Below are 20526 nucleotides of genomic sequence, written 5' to 3' on the forward strand. Positions count from 1 at the left end.
GTGTAAATAATACTACTAATAATAACAGTGGGGCTATTTACATTTATTCTTTCTCAGACCTCAAACACCCCTGAAAGATACTCTGACAGATGGAAAAACGGGAGACTCAGAAAGGTTAAACCACTTGCTAGTAATGGGAAAGCCAGAATTCAGACTCAAGACTGTCTGGCTCCAGACTCTGTTTAGCAATATGGGATGAAAGATCTCACCTGAGGGAGACACCCTCTGTGGGAGAGACTGCCAGAGCAATTCCATCTTAGGGGAAATGTCCCCCAGACTCACCCCATCACAAACTGGGATATGTTCACATGTCCTGTGCCTTTGGGACTTGCCAAGGGGCCCCAGGCTGACTCTGAGAGCCCTCTACTGGGTGACTCTTATCTGTTCAATGAGGATGCCACGAGCAGATGCTACTTCCTGCTTCCGATCTGCTCAACTGGTCACTGCCCCACCTGGAGGAGCAGCCCTACTTGTTCTGCCCACTCACCTGTTTACCTTTGCTAAGAGGCCCACTCCTACAGACAGGTTTCTCTCTAGCAGCTGGTCAGTTTCACTTCCCAGATGATACTCAGCAGCCCCAAAACAACAACAAAGACATTTCCTCTGAAGTCTGTCCTCCCCAGGTTTACTGACACCTTGCTGTGCAAGGAAAGTTCTACAGCTCCCTTCCCGTTTTAGAGAATCAGATGGTGCTGGGCCACTGGCACTGCTTCTTTATTAGGGAAGTCCAAAAGTCCCTTCCACAGAGATTGGGACTGACATATACACAACACTACCATATATAAAATAGATAACTAATAAGGACCTATTGTATAGCACAGGGAGCTCTCTAATAGCCTGTATGGGAAAAGAATCCAAAAAAGGAGTGTATGTATGTACATATATAATTGATCCACTTTGCTACATACCTGAAACTAACACATTATAAATCAACTAATCTCCAATAAAAACTGTTAAAAAAAAAAAACCCATCCACAAACATTTGAACATTTGTTATGTTGTTCTGTGTGTCATCAGGTGTAATCCTGGATGCTGGGGACACAGAGGTGAGTGAGTCATGAGGCTACTCTTAGGGAGCCCACAAACAGTGCAAAGAACCCAGAGGACACAGAGCCTGACTGAGGGCAACAGCAGGAAATGCTAAAAAGAACAACTAGATCAGCACTAGGCTGACTTCAAAGGAAGAGCTTGAATGGGTCCTCACAGCAGGCAGGAAGTCTATGGTTGCCCGTTTGTTGTGTATGGTACAGCATAGGGAAAATGGTTCAAAGCCAATGAGTGTGTCAGAGCCACACTGTCTAGCATGACAGCCACTAGCCATGTGTGGCTTCTTTAAATTAGATTAAAATTTCAGCTCCCCAGTCACACTCGTGGCTACTCTATTGGACTGGGCAAATACAGGGCATGTCTATCATCACAGAAAGCCCTACTGGGTAGTGCTGGCTAGAGGCTCCTGCATTTGGATGCCAATGCCAGCCCTTCTACTTACCAGTCTTGCGCCCTTGAACAAGCGACTCTATCTTTCTGTACCTTAAGTTTTCTCATCTGCAAACGGGGATACTTTTCCTCAAAGTCTAGTGTGAAGATAAAATGAGCTGATGCACATAACATTCTTAGAACCACAGCGACCAGGTATACAGTCAGTGCTCAATAAATGCTGGTTCTTTTTTTATTATTACCACTTGTGTGTAGCACCGAGGGGCAGATATTGTGCTTCATGTCACTGCTGGCACAGCAGGTACCCAAAAAAATGCCTGTTCATTCCTAACCACCCCCACCCCCCACCGACTGTTTTCATCCAGGGCGAGGTGACACAAACCTGTGCCAGAGGGTGCAAGGTGGGGGTACTCACATCTGTAGAGATGGTTCCACACGGGGAAGAAGGCCATGTAGAGGGCCACATCCCCCACCGTCGGGTAGGACTTGAAGATGGCGATGATGGCAATCTGGATGAACATGAAGAAGATAGGGTGCTCCCTGGGGCAAGACGGGGCAGAGAGAGAGAGAGGGAGGTCAGTCAGGGACCAGGCCCACCCCAGAGCCTCCTCATCCCAGCCCTGAAACCCAAATACACTCTCTAGGGGACTTTACGCAGGGCAGGCTCCACCACCCACAAAACACAGGGCGAGGCCCAGCAGGAGGGCAAAAAACTGCAGGGACCCAAAGATGCCCACAGGTAGTGAGAAGAACCCAGCCCACACTAGAGACAGCCCACAGAGACACTTCCCATCAACCCCCACCCCCTGCAGCTCCAGGCCTTCCCCCAGGAGCCCAGAGGAGGAAAACAAATGAAGTCAGCAGCCTCTATCACTGGGTTTAAATGACTGCTTGTCAGAGCAATTAGACAGCACCCTTGCCAGAGGCCCCTGACATTGGACCCGGGCAGGAAGTACCTCCTGGCCGATGCTTGTTTTCTCTGACAACAGGGTCAGTGGGGACTACAGATCTCTAGCTGTGATGAGCTCCTTTCCTGCAACAGCTGCATGCGGCTTTCACTGGGGGCTTTCCTGGTGGTCCAGTGCAAAGGCTCTGTGCTCCCAATGTGGGGGCCTGGGTTTGACCTCTGGCCAGGAAACTAGATCCCACAGCCACAACTAAGAGTTTGCATGCCGCAACTAAGACCTAATGCAGTCAAATAAATAAAAATGAACTTTAATGGGGGAGGGAGTGGCTGGAACTGGAGTTCTAGTCACCTTAAACTAGTAAGACTGGCTGCCATTTCCCGAGCGTCCACTTGTGCTCAGTTCTGTGCTAGGCATCTTTCCCTGCATCCTTACACATGCTCCTCACTACCTCCCACCTGGAAGGAGGCAATGCTGTCGCTGTACTTTGCGGATGAGGAAATCAGGTTCAGAGAACGTAAGATAGTTCGAAAGTGATAGAGTGGCTTGTCTTCAGAGCACCTAAGCACCGCCAGTGCTGTTCTCCCGAGTGCCCAGCAAGACCACAGCTCTGATCAGGAAGGCTGCGTCAGCCTCCAGTGCTCCTCCAAGAGTTGACTGAGTGCAGAAGAGAATCTGCCAGGAAGAAGCCAGATGTGTACCCTCCTCAGGTCTGAACAATGTGCACATGGCCTACTTCTGCACAGGACCCAGAAGGGTGTCTTCAGGTTAATGCCCAGCTCAGGAGGGTGTCTTCAGGTTAATGGCATCCTTGCCTTGTAGGTCAAAGGTCAGGTCACTCAGTGGATGTAAATCTGAGATGTGGAGACAAATTTGTACACACCCAAATACGACTAGGAGGCAAATGACTCAGAAACTCAGCTAAAAGGTTTCTGAGTCAAAGTTTCTGACTGCAAACTCACACAGTCCTGTAATCTCTAGGAAGGGTCTGACTATCTCAGTGAGCATTTTCCTAAGGCTGATCCGAGTCATTGGTTTGGGCTTTCTAGGTAGCTGGTAACAGCTGCACCATTCCCAGGAAAAGGCTAGCAACAAGGTGGTACCAAAAAACATGGTGAATGTATGGCTGAGTCCCTTTGCTGTTCACCTGAAACTATCGCAAAACTGTTAATTGGCTCTACTCCAATACCAAATTAAAACGTTTCTTTTTTTTTTTTTTTTTAAACCCACACAACATTGAGGACTTCCCTGGTGGCTCAGTGGTAAAGAATCCACCTGCCAACACAGGGGACAGGGGTTCAATCCCTTGTCTAAAATGATTCCACATGCCGCAGAGCACCTAAGCCCGTGCAACCCAACTACTGAGTCCACACTCTAAAGCCAGAGAGCCGCAACTACTGGGCCTGCTAGCCACAACTACTGAAGCCCACGTGCCTAGAGCCTGTGCTCCGCAACACGGAGGCCACTGCAATGACAAGCCAGCGCATCACAACTGGAGTGTAGCCCCTGCTCGCCACAAGTAAAGAAAAGCCTTAAAAAAAAAAGTCTGTACAGCAACAGAGACCCAGGAGAGCCAAAAATAATAAATAAGTAAAGATATAAAAACAAATATGGACACCAGAACCTCCTGCAAGAGCCCCTGGGGAGCGGTGACTGGAGGCCCTGCTCTCGCAAAGCTGGCACTGCAGGGGCTGGAGTGGAACTCTGTATCCAGACACAGGAGGGCAGCCAAGAGGGAGGTCAGGTATCTTCATCCCTTCTATTCCCACAGCTCTGTGGCCCTTGGTGGGGGTTGCAGGGAGGGTGTCACAAGATGGTGGTGGTCCCCAGGAGCTATCTGTGGCCTATCCGTGGCCTTTCACATGCCAACAATAGAAGGTGCTGGAGAACAGGCTACACAGAGTTGAGGAAAGGTGCGTCGGGTTCCCTGCTTCTTTCAGCCTAGACCCAGGCCTGACCAGAACAGGGGTAGGACATATGGACCACAGACATCTGGAGAGCCTGGCTGAGAAAGGCTGCCAGAATTCTGGAGCCTGCCAGGCCAAGAAAGAAGGCTTTTTCTGTCAGATGCCAGGCCAAGGCTATGTCATAAGAAGGGAACTGTGTGCCTTGGTTCACTGGCCATGGAGAATAAATGGAAGGTCAGAGGAATGAACTCAAGCTCTTGAAATCTAAATCCAGCCCTTCTACCTCCCTGGACCACCCAGCTGTATCTCTGCTGATTGGTGCCTGTTTGCCCCTCTCTGAAGCTAGGATAACAGAACCATTTCTGGGAGCTATTTAATACTATATGTGATCTCTCTCAGGAGCTTGGCAAGGTGCAGAGGTCTGAGCATAAATTCTGGAGTCAAACAAACCTGGTAACCCCAGCTCCACTGCTAACTGGCTGTGTGACTCTGGGAAAATCGTTTCACCTCTCTGAATAGCAATTTCCTCGATTAGCAAACGGAAATGACAGTAACATAACGCCTACCTCCAAGAGTTGCTGGAAAGGTTAGGCACGAATATAACTCAAAAAGGTGGGCTGGACAACACATGTTAGCTCTCTTACTCTGCAGAAGAGTATGCATAGGCAATCCATTTGAGGGAGGTTGGTCAGAGCTTCAGGTGACCAGCCCCCCAACTAACACCTCCTGAGTCCCTTTGGGCAAACTATCACTGGGACGCAGCTAGAGGGCTCCCAGCAAGATCCTCTTTTTCCAAGGATATCATCCCCACCTCAACCCTGCTCTTGTCTAAAACAGTGACTGGGGAGGTGGGAGGGAGGTTCAATAGTGAGGGCACATGTATATACCTATGGCTGATTCATGCTGATGTATGGCAGAAACCAACACAATATCATAAAGCAAAGATCTTTCAATTAAAATATATTTTTTAAAAATGAAAAAATAATAAGTTGTGATATATACACACACAAACACACAAATCAGTGACTAGGCTCAGCAGCAATGTGGGTTCAAGTACCCCAAAGTGAGGCCAGGGGGCATATGTGGCTCCAAAGCACTGCCCCTATAGCTGGCACCTCATGTGTCACCCTCCTGCAGTGTACAGTCACTGAAGCAACTCAGGGTGAGGTTCCCTGGGCATAAATGCCTCAAACCCAATAGCAGATGCTCCGAGTGAGAAGGACATCTATAAAGCTACCAATGACTCTGGGGACAAAAACCCAGTAGGTCCAACCACTTACTTCAGCTTTATAGCTAAGGGGATGGTGTAGAAGAAGACGTTGATCTGAAACACACACACAAAGAAGAGGCTGAAGTGCTCAAACATCTCTGCAAAAAAGTACCAGAAGAGACCAATGTTCGGGGTGAGATCTGGAACAGAAAGTCTGGAATGAAGAAAACAAAGGGAGAGAAAAAACAGAGCCAAGTTAGAAACAACCTGCTTTGACCTGCTTTTCTCCTGAAGGTTTTGGTCACTGTTGGGCAGTCAAGGAAGACTCTGTCTCCATGGAGATCAGGATGTGAGGGGCTCTCTGGGCACCCCGGATATAGGTAATTAACAAAAACAGGGGCAGAGACCCAGAGAAAAATAACCCATAAAAAGGATCACCTGAGCCAAATTCTGGCATGCATCAGAGATCTGAAACAAGGCAGGGATTCATGCTCGAAATCAAAAGACCAGCCCCTTCTTTTCCTGCCCCAGATATGTATGCTCAAAACCAGGAGATACCGAGCACTGTTGCAAAAGAGGAATGGGTTTGAAATAGGTTCCTGTAACCTATTTTGAGCATTCTAAGGATTTGTCTAGGGGAAAATCTCAAAGATCCTGTTACTGCCCATTCTTTCTCCAGATGCATACAGTAGGAGCCAGAAGACTGAGTGCCTCACACAGAAGTGAGACTTCCAGGGGTCCAAGGAACCACTGCCAGGTTCTAGCAATGATCCCAGACCTTGCTGGAGAAATGGGGTTTAACTGGAAAACTTTTTGTCTGGTGATATCAGATAAAGATTGGTTACAATTCTGGCTGTTCTAAAAATCTTACATAACATTAAAAATATACATATGGGGTTAAAACAGATGTCAGTTCAGTTTTAAAAGCACAAGGGAAGCATGGAAAGGAAGATAGAGGCCATGGTTCATGGTCAGCTTTCAGACAAGACCATGGTTCACGGTCAGATTTCACTGAAGAAGGCCTCCACCCAGGCAAGCTTTGCTTCTTGTTGTAACTATATTTCCTTTTCTGTGAAATGAGGTAAAGAACACAATCTGTGCACCAGCAGAAAATTAGGAAAAGTTTTTCGTCAGGCATTATAGGAGGCAGAGCATGAGAAGCTGAAGGTTATTAAGTCACTATATTAGGCTCAGCCAGGATTTAACACAAATAAGCAGCCCAGAATCCTAAAGGGAAGCCAGCCACAGACCCCCTTCCCACCCTGGTGGGGTTAAGTGTCCATGTCCCTCTGGGCTGTGAGTTCCTTCAGGCCTGAGCTGGTATCCTCCTCAGCAGACCACAGAGAGGATATCTGGAAACATCTGCAGAATTCATCTTGCAAACCCACTTTGATTTTCTCTATACGTTTGACATATGGAATGTGTTAAGTCACTCAGTCATGTCCAACTCTCTGTGACCCCATGGACTGCAGCCCACCCCTCCTCTGTCCATGGAATTCTCCAGGCAAGAATATTGGAGTGGTATTCTTCTTCTCCAGGGGATCTTCCCGATCCAGGGATCAAACCTAGGTCTCCTACTTTGCAGGTGGATTCTTTACCATCTGAGCCACCAGGGAAGTCCCCTTACATATAGAAGGTGTCTTTATTTAAAACTGTTGGAGACCCTTTTGCAATAGAGGAATAAATACATCCCTTCCTGTTTGGGACTGAATCAAAACCTTCTAGTTCGAGGCTGATAAGTGCTTTGGATAGTCCCAGAGAGTGTTCTTTAATTGACTTAGATCAAACAAGTGGTTCTTGAAGTGTGTTCCTCAGATTGGCAGCATCGTACCACTTGAAAATTTATATATATAGATACGCAAATTCTGGGGTCCTAATGAGAGGGTAACAGGCAGGAAGGCCAGGGGTCTCCAAAGAGAGGAAATAGGCTGCAAGTGTCAGACATGTTTTTATTTTTCTCTTAAGCAGCGGGAGAAAGCAAACTACAAGTGTCAGCTTTTTTTCCCTTCTCTATACAAAATTAAAAGGAAGTTTCTCTTAAAATTCTGTGTTGCCATGACGACACCTGGTTCCACCAGAACTTAACTTTTCTCAAACCTTGAGCTAACCAATGCATTTTTCTTATGGAAATGTTTTTCTTAAGCTATGTTAATGACCTATGTATTTACCCTAGACTCTGTCTTCAAATTGGCTCCGCCTAACACTCAGAACTTGACAAACCAGTATGTTTTACTCATAAAATTGTTCTCCTAATCTATGTTAATGAAATCTATATATTTACTTGGAAACCTGCCTTTCTTCAAGATGCATGCCAATCATTCTATGGCCCGGGATGACTCACCTGCTGCCAATGTTATCTCAAAATGGATGTTGTGGGTGAGGGGCTTGGTGCCACTCTGAGTTTTGAGATATCTCCTTTCTCTAATTAACAGCTTGCTGCTAGGTACCTAACATCCTGCTAAAGGCTAGCAGGGGAGCACTCTTTCTGCCCCCTTCTGACGTCTATGCCAGAAGCTTTCTCTATCTCTTTTATACTTTAATAAAACTTTATTACACAAGAGCTCTGAGCGATCAAGCCTCATCACTGGCCCGGATTGAATTCCTTCTCTGGAGGCCAAGAATCCCAAGGTCTTTCATGGCTCAGCAACAACCTTTCACTTACCCCAGACTTACTTCATCAGAACCTATGGAGGTGGGGCCCAGCAACCTGGGTGTTCAAGCCCTGCAGTGATTCTGGCGCACACCAATGTGAGGACCACTGCTCTAGATGTGGCCTCTGCTTGTTCTCCCTCTGATACCAGATGGAGCTGTGAAAACTAAATCAGCTTCCAGAGTTTTCTAATGGGGACATTACTTACATGAAGCCATAGACTGCAGGGATGAAATCCCAGGAACTGAGAAGGAAGAAGGAGAGGCAAACGACTACCACTAGACTTCCCACATACATCATGGCATACTCCCAAGAGAAGATCCAAAAGGCTTTGCTCTTCACCTTCACAGGTATGTACTGCCGCTAGGAGAGAAGGCAGAATGGTACACTTAAGGATCTCAAAGACAAAGAGCAGTTATGAGTCAACTTTAACATCCTTCCAGAAAAAAAAACACAGGATACAGAATAGGTGAAAAATCTAAGGACTGAAAAGATATGCTAGGTAAAGTGAAAATGTTAGTCACTCAGTCATGTCTGACTCTTTGCAACCCCATGGACTGTAGTCTGTCAGGTTCCTCTGCCCATGGAATTCTCCAGGCAAGAATACTGGAGTGGGTAGCCATTCCTTTCTCCAGGGCATCTTCCTGAACCTGGGATTGAACCCAGGTTTCCCAACTTGCAGGCAGATTCTTTACCTTCTGAGCTTAGGTAAACACTAACCAAAAGAAAATTAGTTTGGTTATTGTTACCAGATAAAATAGACTTAAAATTAAAAAAAAAATAGACTTTAACATAAAAAGTATTGTAGAGATAAAGATGTTCTATCATGATAAAAGTGTCATCAGAAAGATATTACAGTTCTAAACTTGTATGTACCTAATAACACAACCTCAAAATATATAGAACAAACACGGACAGAGTTACAGAGGAAAAATACACAAATCCACCATCAATGCATAACTAGTAGATCTAATAGACAAAAATCATAATGAAATAGAAATATGAACAGCACACTTCATGAACTTGTTCACATAAGATCTTACAAAACAAACACATTTATAATTCCATACATTGAGTCATATTTACAGTATTCTATTTATCAGAAGCAAGTCACTGGTTTTGATCATACTCAAAGGGACTGTTATTAACATTAGTCCACCACAGTTGATTTAACACCTGAAAAATCAATTAATGTAACATCCCATACTAACAGATTAATATACCCAGATCAGCTGCATTTCTATATACCTTAATGAGCAATTCAAAATTGAAATTAAGCAGAATTCATTATAGTGTAAAAGAGAAAAAATACTTAAAAATAAAATTAACAAATGTTAAGTACAAGGTATGCATACTATAACATATGTAATAAATAAACTATAAAATATTGCTGATGGATATTAAAGATCCAAAGAGGTATTTAAAAAAATACATTTATATAAAACAGTATGCTTGGAGAATTCACATTCATTTAAAACATTTTGCTGCTACTGCTGCTAAGTCGCTTCAGTTGTGTCCAACTCTGTGCAACCCCATAGACAGCAGCCCACCAGGCTCCCCCACCCCTGGGATTCTCCAGGCAAGAACACTGGAGTAGGTTGCCATTTCCTTCTCCAATGCATGAAAGTGAAAAGTGAAAGTGAAGTCGCTCAGTCGTGTCCAACTCTTAGCGACCCCATGGAGTGCAGCCTACCAGTCTCCTCCGTCCACGGGATTTTTCAGGCAAGAGTACTGGAGTGGGTTGCCATTGCCTTCTCCATAAAACATTTTGGGGGATTAGTAAAAACTGACCACAGGCACTTCCCTGGTGGTCCAGTGGTTAAGAATCCACCTTGCAAATCGAAACTGTAATCAGAAATCTTCCAGCAAACAAAAGCCCAGGACCAGATGGCTTCACAGCTGAATTCTACCAAAAATTTAGAGAAGAGCTAACACCTATCTTACTCAAACTCTTCCAGAAAATTGCAGAAGAAGGTAAACTTCCAAACTCATTCTATGAGGCCACCATCACCCTAATTCCAAAACCAGACAAAGATGCCACAAAAAAAGAAAACTACAGGCCAATATCACTGATGAACATAGATGCAAAAATCCTTAACAAAATTCTAGCAAACAGAATCCAACAACATATTAAAAAAATCATACATCATGACCAAGTGGGCTTTATCCCAGGAATGCAAGGATTCTTTAATATCTGCAAGTCAATCAATGTAATACACCACATTAACAAATTGAAAGATAAAAACCATATGATTATCTCAATAGATGCAGAAAAAGCCTTTGACAAAATTCAACATCCATTTATGATTAAAACTCTCCAGAAAGCAGGAATAGAAGGAACATACCTCAACATAATAAAAGCTATATATGACAAACCCACAGCAAGCATCACCCTCAATGGTGAAAAATTGAAAGCATTTCCCCTGAAATCAGGAACAAGACAAGGGTGCCCACTCTCACCACTACTATTCAACATAGTTTTGGAAGTGTTGGCCACAGCAATCAGGGCAGAAAAAGAAGTAAAAGGAATCCAGATAGGAAAAGAAGAAGTGAAACTCTCTCTGTTTGCAGATGACATGATCCTCTACATAGAAAACCCTAAAGACTCTATCAGAAAATTACTAGAGCTAATCAATGAATACAGTAAAGTTACAGGATATAAAATTAACACACAGAAATCTCTTGCATTCCTATACACTAACAATGAGAAAACAGAAAGAGAAATTAAGGAAACAATACCATTCACCATTGCAACAAAAAGAATAAAATACTTAGGAGTATATCTACCTAAAGAAACAAAAGACCTATACATAGAAAACTATAAAACACTGATGAAAGAAATCAAAGAGGACACAAACAGATGGAGAAATATACCGTGTTCATGGATTGGAAGAATCAATATCGTCTAAATGGCTATACTACCCAAAGCAATCTATAGGTTCAATGCAATCCCTATCAAACTACCAACGGTATTTTTCACAGAACTAGAACAAATAATTTCATAATTTGTATGGAAATACAAAAAACCTCGAATAGCCAAAGTAATCCTGAGAAAGAAGAATGGAACTGGAGGAATCAATCTGCATGACTTCAGACTCTACTACAAAGCCACAGTCATCAAGACAGTATGGTACTGGCACAAAGACAGAAATATAGATCAATGGAACAGAATACAAAGCCCAGAGATAAATCCACGAACCTATGGTCACCTTATCTTCGACAAAGGAGGCAAGGATATACAATGGAAAAAAGATAACCTCTTTAACAAGTGGTGCTGGGAAAACTGGTCAACCACCTGTAAAAGAATGAAACTAGAACACTTTCTAACACCATACACAAAAATAAACTCAAAATGGATTAAAGATCTAAATGTAAGACCAGAAACTATCAAACTCCTAGAGGAGAACATAGGCAAAACACTCTCCGACATAAATCACAGCAGAATCCTCTATGACCCACATCCAAGAATTTTAGAAATAAAAGCAAAAATAAACAAATGGGACCTAATGAAACTTAAAAGCTTTTGCACAACAAAGGAAACTATAAGCAAGGTGAAAAGACAGCCCTCAGACTGGGAGAAAATAATAGCAAACGAAGCAACAGACAAAGGATTAATCTCAAAAATATACAAGCAACTCCTCCAGCTCAACTCCAGAAAAATAAATGACCCAATCAAAAAATGGGCCAAAGAACTCAATAGACATTTCTCCAAGGAAGACATACAGATGGCTAACAAACACATGAAAAGATGCTCAACATCACTCATTATCAGAGAAATGCAAATCAAAACCACAATGAGGTACCATTACACGCCAGTCAGGATAGCTGCTATCCAAAGGTCTACAAGCAATAAATGCTGGAGAGGGTGTGGAGAAAAGGGAACCCTCTTACACTGTTGGTGGGAATGCAAATTAGTACAGCCACTATGGAAAACAGTGTGGAGATTTCTTAAAAAGCTGGAAATAGAACTGCCATATGACCCAGCAATCCCACTTCTGGGCATACACACCAAGGAAACCAGATCTGAAAGAGACACGTGCACCCCAATGTTCATCGCAGCACTGTTTATAATAGCCAGGACATGGAAGCAACCCAGATGCCCATCAGCAGACGAATGGATGAGGAAGCTGTGGTACATATACACCATGGAATATTACTCAGCCATTAAAAAGAATTCATTTGAATCAGTTCTAATGAGATGGATGAAACTGGAGCCCATTATACAGAGCGAAGTAAGCCAGAAAGATAAAGACCATTACAGTATACTAACACATATATATGGACTTTAGAAAGATGGTAACGATAACCCTATATGCAAAACAGAAAAAGAGACTCAGATGTATAGAACAGACTTGTGGACTCTGGGAGAAGGCGAGGGTGGGATGTTTCAAGAGAACAGCATTGAAACATGTATATTATCTAGGGTGAAGCAGATCACCAGCCCAGGTTGGGTGCATGAGACAAGTGCTCGGGCCTGGTGCACTGGGAAGACCCAGAGGGATCGGGTGGAGAGGGAGGTGGGAGGGGGGACTGGGATGGGGAATACATGTAAATCCATGGCTAATTCATTTCAATGTATGACAAAAACTACTGTAATGATGTAAAGTAATTAGCCTCCAACTAATAAAAATAAATGAAAAAAAAAAAAAAAAAAGAATCCACCTTGCAATGCAGGGGATTCGTGTTCAATGCCTGGTCAGGGAGCTAAGCTTCCACATGCCACAGAGCATCTAAGCCCAACCACTGCAATTACTGAGCCTGTCAGTCACAACTGGAGTCTATGTGCTGCAGTGAAAGGCCCTGCACGACACAACAAACAGCCCACATGCCACAACTAAGACCTGACACAGCTTAAAAAAAACAAAGACCATATACCTTAATCAGGCCACAAAGCGATATCTACAAACTTTAAATAAAGAATCTGTACCATACAGACCCCATTCTCTGACCATAATGTAATTGATCAAAATCATTAATAAAAAGATAATCTAAAAACACATTAGGAAAATTTTAAACACTTTTGTAAATAACTCAGGAGTCAAAGAAGGAATGATAATAGAAAGCTCTGATATTAGAAATTAATGGTTATGAAATATCTTGGGTAGGTAAAACAGCACTCTGAGGGAAGTACTTTTTGTGTGTGTGTGGTTGCACAGTGTGGCTTATGAGATCTCAGTTCCCTGACCAGGGATTGAACCTGTGCCCCCCTGCAGTGGAAGCATGAAGTCCTAGCCACTGGACCACCAGGGAAATCCCCATATAAACTTATTTTTGAATACAAGGCTGAAAATAAATAAACATCCATTTTAAGATTTTAGAAAAAGAACAGAATAAACTTCAAAAGAAGGAAGGAAATAATAAAGGTAAGAGTAGAATCTGTGGAAACAGAAAACAAAGTAACGACACAGGCATGCTTTTTTTTTTTTTTACTTCTTTTTTTTTTTTATTGCGCTTTGGCATACTTCACTTCATAGATTTCACAGACACTGTTTATCACAAACTGAAGGTCTGTGGCAACCCTATGGGCACCATTTATCCAAAAGCATTTGCTTACTTTGTGTCTCTGTGTCACATCCAGCAATTCTTGCAACATTTCAAACTTTTCCATCATTATTATGTTTGTTATGGAGATCTGTGATCAGGAGTCTTTGATGTTACTATTATAACTGTCTAGGTGAACACACCCATACAAGAGGAGAACTTAACTTATAAATGTTGTGTATATTCTGATTGTTCTGCTCACATAAATGTTGTGTGTATTCTGACTGCTCCGCTCACCAACTGTTCCCATTTCTCTCCCTCTTCTCAGGCCTCCCTATTCCCCTGAGACATAATAATACCAAAATTAAGCCAACTAATAACCCTACAATGGCCTCTAAGTGTTCAAGTCAAAGGAAGTATTGCACGTTTCTTACTTAAAACCAAAAGTGAAAGTCGCTCAGTTGTGTCCGACTCTTTGCGATCCATGGACTGTACAGTCCATGGAATTCTCTAGGCCAGAATACTGAAGTGGGTAGCCTTTCCCTTCTCCATGGAAACTCCCCAACCCAGGGATCGAACCCAGGTCTCCCGCACTGCAGGCAGATTCTTTACCAGCTGAGCCACAATCAAAAGGTACACATAATTAAGGAAGGCACATCAAAAGCTGGGATAGGGTGAAGCTGGGCCTCTTGCACCGAACAGTTAACCGAGCTGTGTATCCAAAGGTAAAGTTCTTGAAAGGAATGAAAAGCACTACTCCAGTGAATTCACAAATGATAAGAATGCAAAACAACCTTACTGCTGATGTGCAGACCAGCCACAACAATGCCTTAAGCCAAAGCACCATCCAGAGCAAGGCCCAACTCTCTTTAATTCTATGAAGGCTAAGAGAGGAGACAAACCTGTAGAAGAAAAGTTTGAAGCTAGCAGAGATTGGTTCATCAAGTTTAAGGAGAGAAGTCCATCTCTGTAACAGAAGTGCAAGGTGAAGCCACAAGTGTTGATGTAGAAGCTCCAACAAATCATCCAGAAGATCTACCTAAGAGAATTAATGAAGGTGGCTACACTAAACAACAGATTTTTAATGTAGACGAAACAGACTCACACTGCAGGAAGATGCCATCTAGGACATTCACAGTTAGAGAGAAGTCAATGCCTGGCTCCAAAGCTTCAAAGATCAGGCCAGTTCTCTTATTAGGGGCTAATGCAGCTGGTGACTAAGTTGAAGACAATGTTCATCTACCATTCCTCAAATCCTAGGGCCCTTAAAAATGATTCTAAATTGACTTTGCAAACACTCTTTCTACAAATGGAAACAAAGACTGGATGACAGCACATCTCTTTACAGTATGGTTTACTGAATATGTTAAGTCTATTTTTGAGACCTACTGCTCAGAAAAAAAAAAGGTTTCCTTTCAAAATATTACTGCTCATTGACAATGCACCTGGTCATACAAGAACTCTGATAGAGATGAACAACGAGATTAATGTTCTTTGCAAGCCTGCTAACACACATGCATGGGGCTTTCCTGGTAGTTGGTGAAGAATCCACTTGCAATGCAGGAGATCCCGGTTGGATTCCTGGGTTGGGAAGATCCACTGGAGAAGGGCTAGGCTACTCACTCCACAATCTCTGGGCTTCCCTGGTGGCTCAGCTGGTAAAGAATCTGCCTGCAATGCAGGAGACCTGGGTTGGGAAGATCCCCTGGAGAAGGGAATGGCTACCCACTCCTGTATTCTGGCCTGGAGAATTCCTTGGACTGTATAGTCCATGGGGTCGCAAAGAGCTGGACTGAGTGACTTTCACTTTCACCACACATCCACTTTGCATCCCATGGATCAAGGAGTCATTTCAACTTTCAAATCTTATTATATAAGAAATACATTTTGGGGGCTTCCCTGGTGACTCAGTGGCAAAGGATCTGCCTGCCAATGCAGGAGACACATGGGTTCAATCCCTGGTACGGGAAGATGCCACATGCCATGAAGCAACTAATCCCATGTGCCACAACTACTGAGCCTGTACTCTAGAGCCCAGGAGCTGCAACTACTGAAGCCTATGCACCTAGAGCCTGTGCTCTGCAGGCTCTAGGTGAAGAGAGGAGAAGATAAGCCACCGCAAAAAGAAGCCTGAGCACCACAATTAGAGAGAGATCTGCTAGCTGCAACTAGAGAAAAATCCACTAAGCAATGAAGACCCAGCAAAGCCAAAAATTAAAATAAGTAAATAAAATTACTTAAAAAAAGAAAAACATTTTGTAAGCCTATAGCTGCCACAGATAGTGATTTCTCTTTTGGATCTAGGCAAAGTGAATTGAAAACCATCTGGAAAGGATTCTAGATCAGTAAGAATATTCAAGATTCATGGGGAGGTCAAAATATCAAAATTGATAGAAGTCTGGAAGAAGCTGACTCCAACCCTCATAGAGGACTTAGAGGCCTTCAGGTCTTCAGTAGAGAAAGTAACTGTAGAGGTGGCAGAAACAGCAAGACGACTAGAAGTGGAGCCTGAAGATGGGACTGAACTGCTGCAATCTCATGATAAAACTTGATCAGATGAGTTGTTTCTCATGGATGAGCAAAGAAAGTGGTTTCTTGAGACTGAATCTACTCCTGGTGAAGATGCCGTGAAGCATATTGAAATGACAATAAAGACTTAGAATGCTACATAAACTTAGTTGATAAAGCAGTAGCAAGGTTTGACAGAACTGACTCCCATTTTGAAAGAAGTTCTACTGTGGATAAAATGTTATCAAACAACATTGCATGCTACAGAGTAATTGCTTCTGAAAGTACTAGTTAACTGGTGTTTGTTGGCAAACTTCATTCGTTGTCTCATTTTAAGAAACTGTCAATTCACCCCCAGCTTCAGCAACCATAACCCTGATCAGTCTGCAGCCATCAACACCTTACATAGCAAAAAGACTGATTCACTGAAGGCTCAGATGATGGTTTGCATATTTTAGCAATAAAGATTTCTTTTTTTGGCCCATGCCGCAGCCTGTGGGATCTTAGTTTCCTGACCAGGGATCAAACTTGGGCCCTCTGCAATGGAAGCATGCAATCTTAACCACCGGACTGCCAGGGAAATCTCAGTAAAATATTTTTAAATTAAGATATGTACATGTTTTTAGACATAATGATATTGTACTTTTAATAGACTACAGATAGTATAAACATAACTTTTATTATATACTGGAAAACCAAAAAATTCATGTAACTTGATATATTGTGATATCCACTTTCCTGCATTTGTCTGAAACCAAAGTGGAAACCTCTAAGGACTCAAGAAGCCAAAAGTCAGCTCTTAGAAATATGCTAATGTATTTAAAAACAGGCAAAATAGACACAGTCTATGGAAATATAAGTAATTCAAATGGTTAACTTAAAATGCTGGTGTTATTTAAAAAAAAAAAAAAGGTAGAGATAAAGGAAATGACAATGACCCTTGACTAGACCTTGAACCCCACTTCTCCCCCAAAATGCTGTAAATCATGAATAAACTGGGGAATTTGAATGTATACATTAGATAATATTAGTCTTTGAAAGCTAATCTTGGGTGCGCTAATAGTACTATGATTACATAGAAGAATGCTCTAGTTCTTAAGAGTTAGTTATTGACTGAGTATTTAGGACTGATATTTCTTGTTTGTAACTTGCCTGCAAACAGGTCAGGGGAAAAAAAACAAAAGGAAAAGAAATCTATACATCTACAAAGAGTTATACAAATGGTAACTAGAAAATAAAGGGTCTTTATTACACTACCTTACAAATTTCCTGAAAGCATGAAATAAAAAATTGAGGGAAAAAAAAAACAATTCAAGAAGAAATTTAATATTTGAATGGTCCTATAACCATTTAAGAAAATGAATTAGCAATGAAATTTTTTCCCATTAGAAAAAAAGAGCAGGTCAAGCCAGTTTTACAGGAAAATCCTACCAACATTCAAGAAGCAGGTGTAATCTTACATTAACACTTTCACAGCAAATATAACCTTGCTACTAAAATCAACTACCAACACAAAAGCAAAAATGCTAAGTGCAATACTGTCTAACTCAGCAACACATGAAAACGATTACCATAACGTTGTATTATGACTAGGTTGGGTTTGTTACAAAAATTTAAGGTTAGTTAAGGTAAGGAAAGCTATTGATAGTGTATCACAAACAGCTTAAATAACTAAGATCAGTATCTAGATACATGCAACAACTAGTCATGATAAAAATAACAAACAATAAGATAATTCAGTGAAGTTATCAGGGTATACAACTAACATACAAACAGCCATGGTAATCATTTTGTAATGTATAGAAATATGGAATCACTATGCTGTGGGCCAGAGATGAACATAGTGTTGTAGGTCAACTGTACTTCAAAAAGAAACAAAAAAACAAACTCATAGCAAAAGAGATCAGATTTGTAGTCACCAGAGTGGGGAATAGGGAAGGGAGAACTGGATGAAGATAATCAAAAGGTACAAACTTCCAGTTATAAGATAAATAAGTCCTAGGGATGTAATGTACAACATGATAAATATAATTAACACCACTGGATGTTGTATAAGTTGTTAAGGGAGTAAATCCTAAAAGTTCTCATCACAAGGGAAAAAATATTTTTTCTTTTGTATCTGTATGAGATGATGATGATGTTTACTGAACATATTATGGTAATCATTTCATGATGTATGCAATTCAATCTCTGTACTGTATACCTTAAACATATGGTGCTACACATTTAACTACTTCAAGCATGCAATTCAGTGGCCATTTTGGTTATTACTCATAGGTTCTTGACAGCTGCCTTGAAAAGTTTCAGATGTGTAAGGGTTAGCTCCTCCTCTAGGATCTCACCACAAAAAAAAAGCAAGTTTCAGCCTAGATTCTGGCACACTTAGCAACATTCATTAAACAAATATCGATTAGCAAGCAAGCACACAACAGTTCACACAAACTACTGTAAAAGGCTGATCAAGTCCCAGCTGTCTCCCCTATCAGTTGTTCCAATCACCATTTGCAAGAAAGGTTCACTCAAGGCAGAAGTGACAATATCCCAGAGACAAGGTTCTGGTGCCCTTAGGATCGAATTCAGTCAGTTCAGTTCAGTTCAGTCGCTCAGTCGTGTCTTGACTCTTTGCAACCCCATGAATCGCAGCACACCAGGCCTCCCTGTCCATCACCAACTCCCGGAGTTTACTCAAACTCATGTCCATCAAGTTAGTGATGCCATCCAACCAACTCATCTTCTGTCATCCCCTTATCCTGCCCCCAGTCCCTCCCAGCATCAGGGCTTCTTCCAACGAGTCAACTCTTTGCATGAGGTGGCCAAAGTACTAGAGTTTCAGCTTCAGCATCAGTCCTTCCAGTGAACACCTAGGACTGATCTCCTTTAGGATGGACTGGTTGGATCTCCTTGCAGTCCAAGGGACTCTCAAGAGTCTTCTCCAACACCATAGTTCAGAAGCATCAATTTTTCTGTGCTCAGCTTTCTTTATAGTTCAACTCTCACATCCATACACGACCACTGGAAAAACAATAGCCTCGACCAGATGGACCTTCGTTGACAAAGTAATGTTTCTGCTTTTCAATATGCTGTCTAGGTTGGTCATAACTTTTCTTCCAAGGAGTAAGCGTCTTTTAATTTCATGGCTGCAGTCACCATCTGCAGTGATTTTGGAGCTCAAAAAAAATAAAGTCTGTTTCCACTGTCTCCCCATCTATTTCCCATGAAGTGATGGGACCAGATGCCATGATCTTAGTTTTCTAAATGTTAAGCTTTAAGCCAGCTTTTTCACTCTCCTCTTTCACTTTCATCAAGAGGCTTTTCAGATCACCTTCACTTTCTGCCACACGGGTGATGTCATCTGCATATCTGAGGTAACTGATATTTCTCCTGGCAATCCTGATTCCAGCTTGTGCTTCTTCCAGCTTAGAAAGCATTACTATGAACAAAGCTAGTGGATGTGATGGAATTCCAGTTGAGCTATTTCAAATCCTAAAAGATGATGCTGTAAAAGTGCTACACTCAATATGCCAGCAAATTTGGAAAACTCAGCAGTGGCCACAGGACTGGAAAAGGTCAGTTTTCATTCCAATCCCAAAGAAAGGCAATCCCAAAGAATGCTCAAACTACCGCACAGTTGCACTCATCTCACATGCTAGTAAAGTAATGCTCAAAATTCTCCAAGCCAGGCTTCAGCAATACGTGAACCATGAACTTCCAGATGTTCAAGCTGGTTTTAGAAAAGGCAGAGGAACCAGAGATCAAATTGCCAACATTCACTGGTTCATCGAAAAAGCAAGAGAGTTCCAGAAAAACATCTATTTCTGCTTTATTGACTACGCCAAAGCCTTTGACTGTGTGGATCACAATAAACTGTGGAAAATTCTTCAAGAGATAGAATACCAGACCACCTGACGTGTCTCTTGAGAAACCTGTATGCAGGTCAGGAAGCAACAGTTAGAACTGGACATGGAACAACAAAATGATTCCAAATCGGGAAAGGAGTACGTCAAGGGTCGCATTAGGTAACCAGAAATCTCCTAAGAGAAAGCTAGACACAGGATCAGTTAGGAACTAAGCCTCAGGCACCATCTCCAACAGAAGAAGTTACAGATTTTCCTACATTCTTATTTCTTCCTCATGCAAATATAGGAAGTATCTAAAATGTTTTAGTCCATTCCACTTCTTTTGAATACTTCGATTTCACCTATGAATGCCTACTTCTGACATTCAATTAACTCACCAACAAAAATCCAATCTGCTTCTGACATTAACTGTGCCGTAATCAGCAAAGGTGCAGCTCAAGCTATGGAAGCACAGATGGCAGCCACTTGTGGAGCATGGCCTTTCTGATGCAAAGCTAGTTGAGTACCACAGTGCATGGATGCTTCTTCAAAGTAACTCACTGCCCCTAAAGTTGAGGCTGAAACTAACTGG

At 42.3% G+C, this 20526-nt stretch overlaps 1 protein-coding gene across 2 annotated transcripts in view; it reads right to left on the bottom strand.

Annotated features, from left to right (window-relative positions):
• Nucleotides 1-20526, bottom strand: part of PIGU (phosphatidylinositol glycan anchor biosynthesis class U) — a 92283-nt gene that overhangs the window by 20502 nt on the left and 51255 nt on the right. Inside the window, exons 8-10 of one of the 2 annotated variants that reach the window (XM_020889147.2) lie at nucleotides 8318-8472; nucleotides 5530-5673; nucleotides 1853-1977 (exon numbers count right to left, since the gene is read on the bottom strand). In XM_020889147.2, the coding sequence (XP_020744806.1) occupies nucleotides 1853-1977; nucleotides 5530-5673; nucleotides 8318-8472 (424 nt within the window). The remainder of the gene's footprint in view (nucleotides 1-1852; nucleotides 1978-5529; nucleotides 5674-8317; nucleotides 8473-20526) is intronic. The other variant, XM_070472554.1, reaches the window with a different exon arrangement.

The sequence above is a fragment of the Odocoileus virginianus genome, chromosome 9, assembly GCF_023699985.2.
Source record: "Odocoileus virginianus isolate 20LAN1187 ecotype Illinois chromosome 9, Ovbor_1.2, whole genome shotgun sequence".
Classification (NCBI taxonomy): domain Eukaryota; kingdom Metazoa; phylum Chordata; class Mammalia; order Artiodactyla; family Cervidae; genus Odocoileus; species Odocoileus virginianus.